General features: G+C 47.1%; 1 protein-coding gene across 2 annotated transcripts in view; it reads left to right on the top strand.

Annotated features, from left to right (window-relative positions):
• LOC133208002 (zinc finger protein 501-like) overlaps positions 1-18,447 on the top strand; it is a 30,713-nt gene that overhangs the window by 688 nt on the left and 11,578 nt on the right. Inside the window, exons 2-4 of one of the 2 annotated variants that reach the window (XM_061345557.1) lie at positions 1,283-2,548; positions 12,665-12,800; positions 14,261-14,385. In XM_061345557.1, the coding sequence (XP_061201541.1) occupies positions 1,429-2,548; positions 12,665-12,732 (1,188 nt within the window). In that variant the 5' untranslated portion in view covers positions 1,283-1,428 and the 3' untranslated portion in view covers positions 12,733-12,800; positions 14,261-14,385. Of the gene's footprint in view, positions 1-1,282; positions 3,418-12,664; positions 12,801-14,260; positions 14,386-18,447 lie in introns of those variants that run through there. The other variant, XM_061345558.1, reaches the window with a different exon arrangement.

The raw sequence follows: 18,447 nt of genomic DNA, 5'->3' as shown, positions 1-18,447 counted from the left end.
CAGGATGGGAAAAATGCAATTTCTAATCTTAGATTAGCAATTTAGTGTTTAAAAAAGGTGAGTGAAAGCTCCCTGTGGAGTTGCTGTCAACAGAGGCTGCTGGGACAAATCTAGAAAACCCCTTGTGAATCCATGCTTTAGTATGGCATAAACAATAGCATCTTCTTCACAAGGAAGTCTGAGTCAGCTATTTCTGACCAGTTACCATTGCTTATATTTTCTGCTAGCAAGGCTGGTCTGGAAAGGGAGTCTACCCAGAGAATCTGAAGCTGTAAGTTGTTCCAGTGGGCCAGCTCTGGAGGATTACTAGCTGTACTTTGAATCATAGAATACCCCTTGTGCTATCACTGCTGTCCCCAATGAAGAGTCCCTCTCCAGCATCCTTACAGGCCCCCTTCAGATACTGGAAGGCTGCTATGAGGTCTCCACGCAACCTTCTCTTCTCCAGGCTGAACAGCCCCAACTTTCTCAGCCTGTCTTCATATGGGAGGTGCTCCATTCCCCTGATCATCCTCGTGGCCCTCCTCTGGACTTGTTCCAGCAGTTCCATGTCCTTTTTATGTTGAGGACACCAGAACTGCACACAATACTCCAAGTGAGGTCTCACGAGAGCAAAGGGGCAGGATCACCTCCTTCGACCTGCTGGTCATGCTCCTTTTGGTGCAGCCCAGGATACGGTTGGCTTTCTGGACATTTCTTTCATGCCTTTCCTTGTATTATGTCTTTTTTGCATAATGCTAACTGGAAGTGCCACAGGGACCCCAAATATCTTCAAGACAATTATAATAATGCTAGTTAGGATGGGAGGCCGAAGGCACTCCTGAGCTCTCCAGACACCCCTTCCATACATTACTTCTAGTTTTGGCTTTTTGACACAGTTTCTGGGTCTCAACAAGTTTCTAAAAGAAAAACCTTGTGACTGGTGCTCCTAGTTAATATTTAGCAAGCTAAAAACAAGGATTAAGCGTGAATCCTCAGAAAAAATAGATGTGATGGAGGCAGCTATGGTGTAGGACTTTGTCAAAAGTCTTGAATCCCAGAGTTCTGAAGTTTTCTCATCTTTAGGTGAATTTTGAATGGAAATGATCAATTTACATTTGTAGTGAAGGCTGGATTATGATAGAGGATTTAAATGTGGTCTGTTTCTGTTTTGTATGCTGAATGTATATTTTCTAAATATATAATAGTAGATGATTCTGTGTCTCCTACTGTGTAACTAATAGTCTGCCCCATTCTTTTAATCAGGAGAAAATCTTCACTGTGATAACTTTATTTTAACCAGAAAAATCACTGATTAAATGTGTGTTTTATTTTGTAGACAGGACGGTAAAGAGAGCTGAGAATGAGATGAGTTTCCCGTGAAAGACTTGAAGCTCTTGGCATACATATCATTGATGAGCTGCAGATGAACAGTGTGTGCCTCAGAGGATGGATATGCATGTGGACTGGGACTCTGAGAATAACATTTGTGACACAGGTGCGAAGCATACGAATTATTCCCAGAAGACCTCTAAGCAGGTGGGCCACACATCTAACCTCCAGAAGGAGGCAGACATGAATTACTCGGAGACATGCACTCCTTGTTGCAACTCTGCTGGACCTCCAGGTAAGCAGGAGCTTCCCGCAGAGCTGCAGTATGAAGACAAAGAATCCTATGAGACCTACTACCAGAAACGAGGTGAGAGTACAGCTGGGATATTTGTTCCCTCCAGTACCAACTCTGACCTGCAGTATGAAGATAAAGATTTAGAGCACTGTTCCCCTGAGCAGTCTGAGAAGCCACGGAGAAGACTATGTGCTGATAACAAAAATACCATTCTTGTGGATGTGTTTGATGAAGACCTGGAGCCTGTCCCTGAGGAAGCTTTGCCATATGGTTGCAAGAAATGTGGTTCCACTTTCCAGGGTATGAGTGAGCTGCAGGAACATAAGCGAACTCACCTTGTGGAAACCTCGTACCAATGTCCTGTCTGTGCCAAAGAGTTCTTCCGTGCAGCAAACTTGCGAATGCACAAGCTCATTCATTCTAGTGACAGGCCACACAAATGTCCAGAGTGTGACAAGGGTTTCATTCGCACCGCTGATGTCTGGAGGCACCTGCACAATGTGCACAAGATAGAGCGCTCTATGGTGATCTTGGCAAATGGCATGGCTAGGAACCCGTGGTCAATAGCGCACCGTAACCAACACACTGTTGAATACACTGATCAGCCTTGTGCAGAGAACCACAAGCCTGAGGAGGATGACTATAAACCTTATTCCTGTCCAACATGCGGCAAAGGTTTTGATAAGCCCAACCTGCTTTCCAAACACAAGGTGATTCACCGACAAGACAAACCCTATAAGTGTCAGGAGTGTGGCATGGCATTTGTCCAGTTGCTAAGGCTGAAAAGACACCAGCAGACTCACTCTGGGGAGCGCCCCTTCTATTGTGAGGAGTGTGGAGGGACGTTCACACGGCTGGCATCGCTCCAGCGCCATCACCGCATCCATACTGGAGAGAAACCCTACTCTTGCAATTACTGTGGTCATTCCTTCACCGAGTCAGGTACCCTACGGAGGCATGAGCGCACACACAAATTGGAGAAATCATAATTCTTTGTTCATTTGTGATTGTGGTCTCCTTGGTTGCTTCTTCCCTAAATGAGGCTTGCTCAGTTGGGCTGGAGAAAGCACTCCACTGCATGCACTCTGGCCAGTACAGACCCACTTCCCAGCAGTGGCTGACAGGCAACACTGCATCATGGGGATCTCTGGAACTTGTACTTGGTAGAGATTGCACTTACTGGCTTTAAACTAGCTCTGTATGAAAAAAAAATAACCTAATTACCACTGAGTAATGAAATGTGAGACTTGAGAAGACTGAAATCATTCGCAAGTGCTAGTGCTATCTCAATTCACTGAACTGATGATGCATCAGCTTGTGCTTTTTGCAAGGGTGCATGAGCTATGAGACTTCTCTCTGCAGTCTTGGTCACTGGATAAATTTGCCCTACCTTCTTAAGTGTGATGGCTCTTTGGCACTGGGTTTAGAGATCTGTTGTTTCAGGTCTTTGTTAAGTTAGAACAGCCCAGAGTTGTCGTTCTATCCCTTCTCTCCTTGCAGTCTCGAGTTTTAATTTCTGTTACTTTTTTTTTTCTTTTAATTTGGAGGGGAAGTATTGTGTTGGTTATTAAACAAACCCACCAAATCCAAACAAACCAAAACCCACAAACAACCACAGAGCAGTTCCTTAATAAACTCAAGGTACCGACTGTATGTCACAGATGGTTCTACCTAAGGGAGTACTGATCCGTTATGCAGTTTTGTGTGATTAGTGAATGTCTGTTAAAAATGGAAAAAGCTCTATTTTTGCTATGACAGTGGATGTTCTTGTGGTGAGGGATCTGAATACATTTCTGTCTGGTGGAACTGTGCACTCTGAATCTGTCCAGCCGAGTATTACAGTAGGAAATGTTTGAGAACCCATTTAAAGAGCAGAAGAACAAGTTTAAGCCACTCATTTACTACTCATTGCATAGAAATCTTCTTCATTTAAGCATTTTCACACACATGGAAGGTTCTCATAACAAAAGCATGTTTTGTGTTCTGTGATGTGTCTGAGTACTACCCAAAGTGTCTGCTAGACTCTTCACTTTGGTTTAGATTCTACTGGTTAGTGAAGAAAAACTTCCATGGAAACTAGCTGAGCAGACTCAGCAGGTGCTGCCAAATATCCTAGGGCTCTAAATTCCAAAGGGGTATGTATTGCCTCAGTTATAGAAGTGGGTTTTTTAACTTTGAAACTTAATAGTGACACTTAATCTTCTGTTAATCACTGTGGTGGATGCATCCAGTTTGTCCTTAAGTTGCAAGCTTAATTTCCTTTCCATGTCAGAAAGCTTTTCTTCATTTCCTCTGCCAGCTGCCATAATTTCACTAATTTCTTTCTAATGCATTCTTCCTTTTCAGCAGGCAATTGTACAGCAGAGTGAAAGTAGAGCTTCAGGGTAATGTACCTTTGCATTTACTGTTAGGCTGTTTAGTGTAAAGTATTGATTGTGTCATTTGTTTGCATGTTTCATAGAGTAAAAAATGGCAGTGGCTGCTCAGCACCTTCCACCCATGCAACAGCTGAGCAGGGGATCTGCAGCTGTGAGTACTGTTGTGTTTGATGTGAGGTCCTTGGCTCAGACCAAGCTGAACCACCGTGCAGGAACACTTTAGCATGATAATGAATGGGAGACTATTTCTCCCAGCCTCACTAAGGGGTCAGTTTAATTCCTCAAAGAAGTCTCCAGATTATGGAACTGATCAGAACCCCAGTTCCTGGGGATGTGTTCTGTTGTCTCTGAAGTTATGTCCTTTTGTAATGCAGGTACTTCTGCTGGGAAGGCTGAACCCTGCATGCCATGTGCATTCACTACAGCTGTGAGTGAGACTTCTCCAAACTTCCTTCTACAGGTAGTTCCAGTACAGTTTTAGGTTTCTTGAAGGGCTTTTGATGGGGCTCCTTAGCAAAGGGTCAGTCTTATCTGAGGGCTGCTTAGCCTCTCTTAAGAGAAAATATCTTTGTGTGTAAAAAGTGGTTAAATAATCTGCAGAAAGAGGTCATCAGTGCCCTTTCTGTGGGGACCATGCTGTTCAACACAATCTGAAGTGACCTAGAGAGAGGGCAGGTATCAAGGTGACAAAGCCATTCCAGAGGCTATCATGCATTAAGTTTCCACCCTCACCTAAACCCATTTTGAAGTTGTTGGCTACAATCTCCCTTTTTCAGGATCTCGCTTTTTCCCTCGGGTATGCAGTGCTCTTTCTGTAGTGGGTTTTAATATCCAATTGAACTGCACCAATATATGTACTTCTATGTTGTGTGACTGTTCTGCTTACACAGTTGTAATTGGGAACATCTAGTTGTTCTGCTTTTTGGTGTAAGCAGCTGGTGAAATTTGTATCAGTAAGAGCATAATGGTGAAAGTGTTTTGAAGAAAGGTCTGTTTAATGGGAAGAGTAAATGGTTGGTGAAATGAAAACTACTATGCTTAACTAAAAGGTTGTTAAAAAGATACTTGCCTGGAAGGTTGACTTGCTTGGATGTGTGAAAGGAGTAATTAAAATGTGATGGTTTCTGGGAAAAGCGTGTTGCCTCTTCAAAGAAACTTCCACTAACTCCGTGTAAGATGCAGGAAATCCATTGGAGCTTAATTTAACCCAGAGACTGTCACTTCTGTCACTTAATATAAAGGTTTAGAAATGGCCCTGACACTCTTAACAGTGTCAGACTGAGATGCTGATAGTCTACATCAGACATAGCTAGTCACAGTATCTAGCTGAAACATGAAGAGAAATAGTGAGCAAATACACCTGCTCCACAGCATTGCTTCATTAGAGAGGTTTTGAAGTGTGTGGTTTCAGCAGAAGTAACTTTTCTTTGTTCAGAGTAGCCAGTGTAGCTGGTAGCTCATTTGTATCTGTAAAGGCCATGGAAGAAGTGGTTCCCTTTGATGCTGTGCTGTCCAAAGGACTCCTTCACAGGCCACCATTGCCAGAGCATTACGGCAAGCACTTGGACACAAGCGTAGGGATGGAGCTCTGAGCTAGGCAGGGGATCCTGATTGTGCAAGTACTTTTGATTGCTACATGGTGTTTATGAACAGTGGAATTGCTTTTTGCTAATTTTCCTGTCTCCTTACTACATTCCTTCTGCCCAACTTATTTCCATCACAGAGGGTCAGAAAGGCTGTAGAGCAGTAGCTTTTCCGTTGTGCTGTGTTCCACATGCGCAGGCATATTTGCCATGCAATACCTTTGTTAATAAGGTAAGAAAACAGTACTGTAGCTGCCAAGAACTAGCTGGTGATTCCAGATCAGTGAGGGCCAGGAGTCTGCAGCACTGGAACTATTTCTTCACTTGGGTGGAGGTACAGGAAGACGTCTGCGAGTAGTTGCAAGACCTCATGTCTTGCATTACTTCTGAACATGTGTGGATGTACAGTCCTTGCATGCAGTAGTAGACACTGAAACACACTATCCATCTATACAAATACCTGGATTTGCTTGAGACCACAGTAGCATACATGAGCTTAAAATCACAGGAGATTTTCTTGTTCGTGGCATACATGAGTAGGTAGCATTTATTTCCAGTGTATTCACTTTAGATACAAGAGCAGCTTTAGAATACCTTCAGGACAGGGAAGTTCATGTAAACAAAAAGAATATCCCCAATTTTAACTGCATTATTTCCTTCTCTGTTTGCATACTATGACACAGCATCAAGTTCGTAATGATCAGACAGTAATCACTGCAAGACTGAAAAATAAGGCTAGGCTCCCCCCCATGCTTGGCAGCTACAGTACTATTACAATACAAGCATATTTATTATAAGCACATTTATATATCATCAGTTAAAGATATATTTGCATGTCTTCAGTAGCACTGCATGGCCAAGTGATCTGGGACCAGGGCTCAGCTCTTCAGCAGGTTTTTATCTCTGTGAAGGGCAGAATAAGAAATCCAGAAGCAACATCCCAGCAATGCAGGATGGACATCCTTCTAAAGTGCAGAGTAGTGCTGCCAGCGATGTTGCTGTGAAGGTGAGACCCACTAAGGTATAAGGGTGAAGGACCTCTGCTCCTCTCCAAACGGGAAACAAGGACAGCTGTCTTTCTGAGTATGCTTCCTCAAATTGATGCGATTTCTTGTGATACAGAAGATAGCCAGCTCTGAGCAGGGAAGGGCCCAGCTTGATCTGTTTTGTTCATACTCGAAATGGGGAAGCAAATCTGGTGGGCTTTTAGCAATTTCCAGTCCAGAGCCTTGCTGAGTGTGTTGTGTACCTGTCTTGACCTGACTTCCTTTCTGTTTCACAGTTTGCTGTAACTGGTTTGGTTTTTTTTTGCTTCTTTCATCAGGAAATTTGAGGAAGAGTTTTAAATTACTTTTCTGACCTACTTTGTAAAGATTTTGCTGGCTGTGTACAGACCTATAAGACATGACCAGCGTTCCTGGTAGTGGAAATGATGGAGTCAGCATAGCATGCATCTTCCTTAGTCTTCCAGACTGGTCCCCAAACCCTTCCTGGAAGAGCTTGCATATGGCAGGTTGGACAGGCTGAATCAGAGTGATGTAGACTCTGGAGCAGCACACACCTGCTACATTTCTGGGCTTCATCCCTTACCTGCTTATCCTTGTGGGGAAAGGGGATGCTGGTCCTGAAACTACGCAGAACCCTGTTGTTGTCTCTTCCAGAAGGTCAGTGCTAAACACCAGCCCAGGGTAACACTAAGCCTTGTTCTGCATGAGAGAGACTAAAATTTGGGGATACTCTGACTTAGGAAACATCAGAAACTTTCTGATGCTACTGTTGCCTTCTGCAAATGAATCCAGCATCAGGCTGCCATAGCAGGAAGGGTGGAAGAAAGGGCCAGAAGAGGGGTGCCTGTGGGTGATGGGCTACAGTGTAAGCCAAGCATGGCTGCTGGAGGTAATGATAAAGGCAGGGATGACTTGGGGTTCTGTCAAGAAGTATGAGGTTCATGCGAAGAGCATTCTGGGACTTGGATCCTGACCATACTGGCATCTGGTCAGCAGGCACTTAATAAATATCACTCTTCTTTTAGCTGATGAAAAAGGTGGAAGGGGCTTTCTGTTTTCTTGCACATGTGAGGCCACTCACTGCAATAAAGAGGTTGGCAAAGCGTATCTGCTGTGTCCCCTGGCCATTCCTTGTCTTTCAGGTCTTACAGGACACTCAGATAGGGGGTGAATCTTCCTTCCTGACCACTGTGTTTCATGGAGTTGTGAAAAACAGCTGGGAAGTCCCTTTGCACGGGTGGCCAGCTCAGCTCTTGGGAGGAACTGGCAGTGTGATCCTATCTGCATGAGGATGATGCAAGGTGGGTCTTCCCATCCAGAGAATTCCCCCTGTATGAGAGCCTGAGATACAGTTGGTACATCAGTGTATTGGATGGGGAAGCAAATGATGCTGGACAGTAAGAGACAGCAAGGGATGGGAGTACATCTTCATCATGGAGCTGCCCCAGGCAGCTGATGGAAAGATCCTTCAGGCAAGTGCTATAGACCAAAAAATGAAGACTTGAGCCCTTCATGTGAATAATTTGAGCAGGAGGATCTGGCTGGTAAAATGTTGTTCATCACCAAGTGAGGCTGGACCATGTACCAATCACAAATATGTCTGCTAACATTTGGTAAACCGTTCACTTCTAGCATTTGGGGATGCAGCAATAGTAGCAATTATCAAGGAAGAAAGAAGAAAGAAAACAAAAAAAAAAAAGGCCAAAAATACATCTTACCCTTTTGTTCTTTGCAACAGATGGGTGAAAACAGTATGTTCCCAGCAGTAACTTTTAATTATTTCACCACTGCACATCTCTTACACTGCAAGTTAGAAATGTCAGTTTAATTTTCTTTTAATTGCCTCAGCTATCAGGTACCTGAGAGAAACCATTTTTACCAACTGTCTAGTCCCTGTTCTTGGTCTCAGAAAGCAGCTTATTGCTGTAGAAACACTCAGTGCTTCAGGAAGGGGCTCTCCCAAGAGGAGAGCAAGGGGTCCAAATATTTTGGCTGTAATTACCCTATCCAGCATACTCTGTGTGAAAGGGTTGTGTTCTGCAGTGTTCATCTCATTGACAGAAAAGGTGGGTTCAGGCTTCAGTTTGGTTTTCCTTGCCCATTTCCATAGGGAATTTAAACTCTGTGTGTATCTGCTTAACCGGTAAGGGTGATGGGTTTTCACCACCCCGTAAAATATATGTGGCACCTTTGCACAGGCAGGGCAGGGTGCTCAGCCTTGCCAGGGGGATAGATACCATGCTGGCCAAGCTGGGATCTTCTTTTCCTGGAGGGAGAGGGATCAGAAATAAATAATGCATGAGTGACTGAGCTCGCCCTCTTTCCCTTGTGCTTGATCAGCCTGCATTTTGCTGACCACCTCCTCTTTCTCTGCAAACTCTGTTGGAGGCTCCCTGGGGTACAGAGGAACTTGCAACCTGGTTTTCCTCTGGCTGTGCAGCTCTCCCTCAACTGCTCGTCCTTAGGATGAGTCAGGGTTCTTCCATGCCGTGCCAGGAGATACGTGGTCTTTACAGTGGGGAAGGTGAAATGGACACCTCTAAGGCTCTTATATCCCCAGGACCATTGCAGTAGGGGACCTGGATTTTGGAGCAGAAAGGAACAACAGGCAGGAGGAGGAGAAAGCACCCAGGCAGCCGTTTCTTAATGTAGCTGATTTTGTCTTTAGTCACATTGATTTATGCTTGTATCTGATGTCCTTTTCCTTTTTCCTCATGGCTACAATGCTTATTTGAAAGCGTGGATTTTTATATTCTGCACTTTTACCCTATTTTCCTGCTTTTCTAAATAGAGAACCATCAGGAAACAAAATTCAGACATTATTAATTACGGAGGCCTTGATGCTCTTCCAGGTTTCAGATCCAGTGACTGTTTCTCTTGACAGCTAATGAGCTCACATGTTACAATGCCAAGCGAGCAGTAGCTGCTTCTTCCATTCCTGGAGGGCCCAGCAGAGAGCTCCACATTAATGCAGAATCACGCAGTATTAAAAAACGTGGTTTTAATAAAGGTCACCTGGACGGACAGAGAATTTCTAGAGAAATAAAAATAGCAAGAGGGTGAGAGTGATGGTTTGGAGCTGTGATGGTGAAGCTGTCCAGCAGCCCACCCAACTAGCTCATCAGAGCAGATGTCCTGCTGGCAGGGATATGGGCAAGCCAAGCTCCTTCTTACCCCCAGGCATGGAAGCAGCAGTGCAACCACATTTCTACTCCCCTTTTTCATGTGGAACTTTTAAAGACAATTAGAATCAGACCCTGACAATGAGCCAGAGGCAGCCAGCAACCCGTGGGTTTGCTGTTTGTGGGACATGCAGTGCTCAGGCCCTCCAGTGCTCTTGCAAAGCAGGTCAGAGAGCTCTGCCCTGCTCTCACGGGCATGTGTAAAATGTTCCAAGGAGCAAATAGTGCATGAGGTGTCTGAAGAGCAAGATGTTCCTCGTGCTGTTGCAAGGCTGGGGAGGTGGGAGGATGAGGGCATACTTCTCAGGAAGACAAAGCCTGTTGCAAACCCCAGCAGAGAAAGGGAGAAGCCCCATTCCTCTCACTGGCAGGAGGTGCAGTGTAACACTCTTTGAATGCTGAATTCCCCTTTGGATGCAGCTTTAGTAGCATCCCCCAACACCCTTGTTCAGAGGCTGCTGAATAGTTTGGAGCCAGCTGGCTGAGCCTGAGCAAGCCTGCTGCTGACAGAAGACAGCACTTGTGAGCATTGGGAAATGCCAGTGCTGCTTTTATCTATTTCCTTGCTCCCCAGGAGGAAAGCTATGGGCAATGGTGTATGGCCTGTCCAGCCTGCTTCACTCCACTGCTGTGGAGAGGCAGGAGAGCACCTGCAGGAAAGCTGCTCATGCACACGTCAGAAGAGTTAACCTGTTTCCCGAAGCCACTTTCCAAAGACAGTCATCTACCCTCAGTCTGCACGGTGATGCCAGGGGCATCTGGAGGTCTCACTGCAGAAGGGGACAGTCACCAGTGGCCTCTTGCCTATTCCTTCTCTGGGTCCCCCCCCACCAACATTGCTCCCCATCACCCTCAAGCCTGCGTGCCTCCCGCAAACTCCACCTGGCGGAGCCTTACCTTGATGGGGCAGCCAGCCCAGCAGGAGCAGCCCACAGGGACCCTGCATAGGAGATGAGAGCATCCCATGCAAATCTACCAGTGTCTGGCTTGCCCTTTAGTGTGCAGTGGGAGCAGCTGGAGAGCTTCTGGAGGTGCAGCCTCTCTCCTCGCCCCAGCCTTGATGCCTGCATTGAGAAAGCAGCCTAGGAAATGCAGCAAGGCTGCCCTACCTGCCTGCCCTGCCTGCTCAAGTTATGCCTCCTGGTGCACCCACCTGGAGAGTTTTGCCTGCTCCTGGCTTTTAGATACTATTTCCACTTCTGCCAGGGAGAGCACCAGTAGAGCTCACTGGGTGCTTCTCCTCCCAGGACTTCATGCTGTGACCTTCAATTTGTCCCCAGTGCACTGTGCTTAACCCCTGTTTTTCTTCCTCTTCAAGATGTATTTCTCACGATCTAGTTGTTCTTGACCACTATGCAAGTGGTTTCTCCCTCCCTCCAAGTCCACTGTGTGTTTCTGTCTCTGGTGTGGGAGCCTTCCCACAGGGATATTTCTTCCCCTTTTCTCTTATTGCCTGTCTCACACACACTGCTTAGCTTTCACTTCCTCACACTGAGTATTTCTGTGTCCTCCCCGGCATCAAAATCAAACCTTTCACTTTGTTTTGAGCTGCTCACTTTGTGGGCAGTCTCAGCACTGAGGACTCTCTGCCTACAGTTGTTTTATTTGGAATTAGCAGAAATTAAATCCCCCAAAGTCCTGGCAATGTTTCAACAAAAATGCTACAGAGCAGCCTTCAGACTTGTACTGCTGATCAGGGCTTTGCACGTGCAAATACGGGAATATGATCCTGTTGTCAGGAACTGGGGGAGCATGTGGGAAGGGGTGCTTACCCCTAGGCTGCACTTGGAGCATCTTGAAAATAATTCCTGGCGCAGTACCACTAGCAAGGTGGATGCATGACAAAGCCATCGCCATCCCACTGTCTGCTCCCCGGGTGCTTATTTCCTCTGTTTTTCATCTTTTGGACTTCGTGTGTGCAGTAAATGAGAGCATGTGTCTTGGAGACAGCTCTAGATCCAGTAACTCAAAGGAATTAATGTTGTGGTGCCCACAGGAAACCAGAGACATAGAAACCCATTTCCTTCTGGAGTCATAGCCAACTGGGCCATGAGGTTGCTGCTGTGTGATTGTGTATGTGAGCACCCCTAAGCAGGCTGCCCCAGCAGGGCACCATTGCTTGTCTAGGGGCTGAAACTATTATTTATTGTGGGGATGTGATATAAATTAACTGGCTTCCCAAACAGTATTCTCTATATGCTAGCATCCCTGCACCCAGTAGTCTGAAATACTCCTCCCAACAGTTTGTTTTCCTATGGTACTTCCCATGTAGCCTCTTTTTGCACTGAAACAAACCACACCATACCAGCAAAAAGCATTTGCCATGTCTTGGCAGCATCTCTGTGAAGTAGAGAGGTTTAGCTTGGGTTGGGAAACAGAGGTAGGATTTGAACTTGCAGGGAAGCTGTCACTGCATGCAAATGAGGGATGGTTTAAAGACCACAGGGCAGGAGAAAGTCATGGAAAGAGATCTGCAGAGGTTGGAGGCAGGTTCAGCTCATAATGGTGAGAGGAGCATCATCAATGGGCTCATTCAAAAGCTACAAAGAGAGCAGGGACCAGGGCTGGAGCTCCCTCTCTAATCCAGGTTGCTGAAAGTAGTGCTGGGCTGGTATGGTCCTATGGTGACTCTGGCATTGCTGGTTTCCCTCCAGCTGTGGTGGAGTGAGGGGAGAGGGGGGTGGCCTTCCCCATGCACAGCACTTTCCCTGCCCAGGGCAGGCATGCTGCTGTGGCCAGCCTGAAAGAAAAATACATCCTGCAGAAGAAAAAGGTAATTTTGATGAATATCAGCCTCCCCTTCAGACTCTTGAACTAGGGCATAAATGTTGTCAGGGAAAAATACAAACTGTCGTCCCTGCTCAGGTCTGTGAGTAACATGTTCTTCTGGACTGGTTTTTCACCGCAGCAGAGCTCTGTGCTGAAGACGCAGCCAAGAAAAAGCCTTATGAGATGCCATATACTAAGAAAGTTTAGTGATATGACCTGGGTGAGAAAATGGTGATTTAAGAAGAAAAAGATGACACAAAATCTACAGCATGCAGGTAAGTGCATTTTTTTAAATTAATTTTTCTTTGTGAAGAGCTCCCTTTATCCTTGCAGTCCCTGGACTGATCTGATCCACCCAGTATTTTCCTTGGTTACCAGCATTAGGTTAAGGGATAAATACCATGTTGCCTGCCCACAGAGAAGCAATGGTGCCAGCAACTGGGGAGATTGGGTTCTGGGGGCAGCTACTGAGCAGGCTCTGTGTCTGATGCCACATGGGTGTAAAACGTAGGAAATAATACTGCAGGAAATAATACTGCAGCAACAGCATAGCAAATCTCAGTGCCATACCTGACAGGAGGGGAAAGTGATTCTGCTCTCAGACAAGCCTGACTTAATTCATTCACATTGTCCCTCATAAACAGCTGCATGGTGTGTGGTCAAGTGTCTTGTCCAGCAGACAGTGTGTGTCTGGTGGTCTGTCCAGGATAGGGTAAGGGACACTGGCTCCCAGCTTCCCTCAAGTCACCCAGGCCACAGTTAGGTTGGTGATCCTGTGCTGCTTTTGGCTGTGCATTTCTGCACCCGTTAGGAGCCAACAGCAATGTGACCTCAGGTACCTCAGTTAATCTCAGCATTCTGGAGCGTGAATGTTAACGATCTCTTGTGGTAACTCCCTGCAGCCTGAAGTGGAGGTGACAGATGCACTTGTTAGATTTGTGCTCACTGTTGATAATAAGAGACATATTTATCCCCATGGAGGAAAGCATTTTCTCTTGTCTGGAGATGGAGAACGCTTTAAAATTAGATTTTCTTTTTAATTCAGGACTATTTTAGTACTGACACGCCTGCTCTGTCCAAGGTTCTCTCTTGTTTCCAACTTCTGCCATGGCAGCCAGCCTACAAAGCAAGAACCCTCAGTCCAGCAGCTGGGTCCCACATCTTGGATAACTTTTCTTTTTTGAGTGTATTGTTCAGCACTTGATTGTCTTAGATCCAGCCAATGAATTTCAAAGCAGAGACATCAGCTTTCTGGACCTGCTGGACTTGGCTCGTCCTCAGGCACACTCTGTATTTTGGCAGGTGACACCTTAGTGGATCCAACTGCTGTTCAAATATAAAGGAGGAATCAATAACAAGGATCTCCTCTGTTCACACTTGAGCTCTCCTCAGCCCTTGCTGCTTTCGGAGTAAAGATTAATGACTCCTCACATGCAACCACTTTCCACCTCCTACAACATCAATTACACAGATCTCCTTCCCCCTCTTGCATCAATGCTGGTAGCTGTTCACCCCGAACATTCTCCACCAGTTAATGCAAGAAACTGGTGTATGCTGTTTCCTACAGAAGCACTGCTGTGTTTATAAGCTCCTGTAAGAAGTCATCTAGACCCCTACGGAGGTCTCATGGTGTGATGCTCTTATTAAATTTCAGCCAGGCTTTGGGGACAGTCCCCAACATCATGTAAGTAACTGGGAAGGGGAATCCACATTTCTCCTGGTTTTTTGCCTGCAGTGACTCCAGCACTGTGTTACTGTGCCATCTGCTGTGACCTTGTCCCTCTCAAAGATCACAGCAACCATCAACCCTAGTCTGTGTTGGTGACCTATAAGCCCAGGCCTGCTTGTGGCAAACCTCAGGTGGGTAATTTCAATTATAAACTGCATGGCCCCTTTGAAAAGATCATTTAAAAGCATTTAATAAGTATAGCTGGAAGCCCAATTCCTTCTCTAAAGATTAAAGTGCAGATAATTACTACTCTTCTCCCTTTGGTGGCATCTTCTGCTTTAGGCTGTAGAAACAATGTGTAGGTGCTTCAAAGTTTAAAATAAGCAAATGTGTCTCGGTGTGGCTGTGAATTAAAAAAATCTTCATGTTTCCAGATGAAGAACCCAAGACAGAAGAGGTGGAGGTGTGTGTTCCTGCTCCTCAGGTGAGTCACCAGTAGAGCTGAGGGCAGCACTCTGTGGCAGGACCTTGCTACACAGCAGCTGAATGATGAGGCTGGTACTTGCAAAGCTTGGCTGTCAGTAAGGGACGTGGCTCTAGTCTGGGACACTGCTCTGCCATCCCTGTGCTGCTGTGCAGTTGCATGTTCATTGGCTGTAAACCAGTGTACCAGCCACGTACACAGCCCCTGAGTAGGGTAGACCTGGAGATACTGAAGTGCAGCTGCCTTGCGCTCCTTGCTGCTGGGCTGGAGCTGTGAGCTCTGTGCTGCCCACAGGATTTGGTGCCAGTGGGGCATCTGAGCAAGGCAGCTCTCTGTGGGGATGGTGGCATGGGTGCTGCCCCAGTACCCCTGGCACTCAGTGCTGGAGGGTCCCCGCAGGGACAGTCGCCTGCAAGTGGAGATGGAGGAGGGCCAGGCCTGGGTGGCAGAGGCAGGCTGGCATGTCCTGCTGAGCAGCAGGCAGCAGATGGCAATGTCGCCTTGCAAGAGCCGCAGGCAGAGAAGCAGGCAGGCAGGGATGCAAGTAGATGCTGGCTGTGCTGACGGCTTGGAGACAGTGAACAAAGTGACTCCCTTTGGAGTGGGTCCAGCTTCGTTAGCAGAAGCTGGAGAGTTTCAAACAGCATTGGGTACCTGGTAGAGGTGCTCCTTGGCTCCAAGCTAGCTCAGCTGGCTGCTTTCTGTGACCACCCAGGTGGAAGAGGTTAGTAAGGGAGCAAGCAGGGGCATCCTTTCTGCCTGCTGCCCACCTATCCTGCCCGGCAGAGACCAAGTGGTCACAGTTGGAGTAGCCACAAAATGTGAAATAGCCCAGGCTGGCTCTTGCCAGGCCTTGAGGGGGGGGTATCCTTTTGACAGCTGGAGGAACTGAGGCACGGAGCGTGCTTGTGAACAGGTACTGGGGACACTGGAACTGGTCAGCAGTGGGGTGAAGCTGCTCCCACAGCTGAGCCTTGGTAAAACCTTGGCACGGCTGGGACATGAGCTTCAACAGAGTGTTGTGCCTCCTCTCCTCAACTCTTCTGGTGCCAGTGGTTATCTTCTGGGTGCAGCAGGGTGGGAGGTTTGGATGGCTGCATCTCCTCCCTGAACTCAAGGATTGGTCCTGTGCCCCACAGAACCCTGGCGGGTTGGACAGTTTGGGCTGTTTCCTGTAGCTGTTGCTGACTGGCTTGACTATGTCATGGGACCATGGGGCCATCCCAGACCTGTACCCTGGGGACTTTGTGCAGCTGTGTACTCTCTGTCTGATGGGAGGAGAGCCAGTGCTGAAAGTGTTTTCTTCTCCTTTTCTCTGGGCGGCTCCTTCTCATCCTTTATCAGGTAGGGCTGCTGAGCTCAGGGAAATGGGAGTTTGCCTGCTCAGGGCAGGCTCCTGAGGAGTGGCTGTGGGTTTTGCTGCCTTCCCAAGGCTAACAACATGCTGGTGGTACAAAACATCGGTGGTACAGAACATGGGGCTGGCATTAGGGTTGGAAGCTTAACCCTAATCAGGTGGGAGCTCCTGGTTGTTGCCGCTGCAAGTAACATCCGTGGCCAGGGTACCTCATTGCAGGCCTATGAATGAGAGGCCAGAAGGTACTAGGAAAGTCTGAGTTGTCAAAAGGTGTGCTGTGGGTCCCCTAGGCCTCTCCACTGCCTGGCTCCAGCACATATCATCTAGGTTTGGACCAAGCTATTCCCCAGGGAGCAAGGCACTGAACTGCACTTACTGGGTCCATTTTCCTCTCCCCAAGCAGGAATGCTTCAGATCCGCATGGGGCTGTGCTGGTGCTAAAATCCCAACCAATTTCTTCCAGCTGAGCACTCCTGATCCAGCATTTCTCCTGCCAGCACTTTACAGTGGGTGTGAGATAACAAGAAGATACTGTGCTCAGAGGGGTGGTGGTTGTCCCAGCCGGGTAATCAGGGTATATCCTGATTAGGTGCTGTCAGAGATACCAGCTGTGCTCTTTCAGCATGCCAGGGCCAGAGGTTGAATTTGGCAAAAGGGTATGTGGGTCATGGGATCAGGGGTAGGTCCTTGTGGTGCCTCTGCCACCGACCCTCAGCTGTATCCCTGGTTCCGTGCTAAATGATGTGAGCACCTTGCAAAAGGATGGTTTTGCAATGCTCCTTACGGAAATCAAGGCTTTATGCCAGAAGGCGTCAGGCATGTGTAGCCTGACCCTAATTTCTTCCTCTTAGGAGAATTTGTGTGGCTGTGTGTTCTCTTTTTTGCTTTACATAAAGCATGGCACTGTTGTGATCCGTTAGAGGCCAGGCTTTGTTGCAGTAGTGGCTGTGTTTTGGGGAAGGAGGAGTGTTCTGGTCTGATACATCCATGAAATACTGCCAGCAGTGCTCATAAGGGAAAGATCAGACTAAATGAGAGGTCTTGAGAGAGGCACTGAGGTTTTCAGGCTGGGCCCTCTGTCAGTGCTGTGTGTGGTTTCATGCGCTCCTCCCCTCTGAAATTATGCTTTGGTTTACAGGACAGACTTGACTTTTCTCTGTGACATTTTTCTCAGCTGGAAGATTAAGGAGACTGAGGCATAGTATGAAGGTGCAGAGGTATTTTCTGTCCAAGAAGATGGTATGCTATATGTGGGACTGATGGTGGAGAGGGGGCATGGATACCCAGAGAAGGGGACTGACAGCATTAGAAAAGCCATGGCTAGAAATGAGGAGGAAGTAAGGCCTGCCTTGGAATCAGGTGCACTACTAAGGCAGATTTGTCTCCACTTGCTTTGTGTCCTGATCACCTAGAAGTCCTGGAAAAATTAATGGAGAGGGAAAAGCAATTAAAACTTGAATGCATTGCATGTTGGTGGTGAGATAAGCAGAGATAAGGAATATGCAGTCTTTGCAGTCAGGGCAAGGAGCTGATTCCAGTCCGGGACTAGGAGATGACTATCTAGCTGGACATTGCTTGTGCCACGTAAACCTGCTGGGGGTCAGACTGCTGCCAACGTTATAAACGTCTATCATTCTCCATGTGCTAATAGGCTTTTATCTCTTAAAGTGAATTATATTAACTAGAGTAGACTTTGCTGCCTGTATTGTGGCCTATAAATCTCACTTGAGGTTCTTCACCTTCAAATGAATCAGAGAGGGTTTGACAGGGTGGAGGAAAATTAAAACAAAGTGGTTTCTTCCAGTGCGAGCTACCGTGAGCTGTGGGTGTCCTGCCAGCCCCATGCCTGGGCACGGCTTCAGGAACAACTCCAGGTTTGTTCCAGTGTGATGGTGAGGACCAGAGGGATCTGGGAGCTCTGCCAAGCTCTTGTCTTCTGGACTGGAGCAACCCAGGTGCATCATACCTGGAGGGCCTCAGTAGGGCTCAACCAACTCCAGCCAAACAAGTCCCCCATGCTGACTTTTTGTCCCTTAATGCTCTGCTGGTCTTGCAAGGCTGCCCCCCTCCCCACTGCATAGGAATTTACTGCTCAGGCCTAGAGGGACTGCAGAGGATAGTGAAGATGTCCCAGTTTCCTTGGGTAGCTATAATCTGCAGGTGTGGAGTTGGCTGATGGGACAACCTGGGCCTCTTCTACCAGCTTGGCTTTTCAAACAGCTGCTCCCAGAGCTGTCAATGGCAATTTCTCATCAGAGAGAAATGTACTGTCTCTGCCTTGCCAGCAAAATGCTAGCAGGGAGGCTGGAGGCTTGGCTGCTCATTCAGAAGTCTCCAAAGATATCGAGCCCTGCCTGCTGCTCCTTCCTGCATCTCCCTCGGTGGCCAGATCAGCAGAGGGCACTGCATGTC

The sequence above is a fragment of the Neopsephotus bourkii genome, unplaced genomic scaffold (assembly GCF_033783945.1).
Source record: "Neopsephotus bourkii isolate Nb327-2 ecotype Australia unplaced genomic scaffold, CSIRO-AGI_Nbou_v1 NB_234, whole genome shotgun sequence".
In the NCBI taxonomy this organism is placed as follows: Eukaryota; Metazoa; Chordata; class Aves; order Psittaciformes; family Psittacidae; genus Neopsephotus; species Neopsephotus bourkii.
The sequence above is the reverse complement of the archived record's forward strand: the minus strand, read 5'-3'. Positions and strand labels throughout refer to the sequence as shown.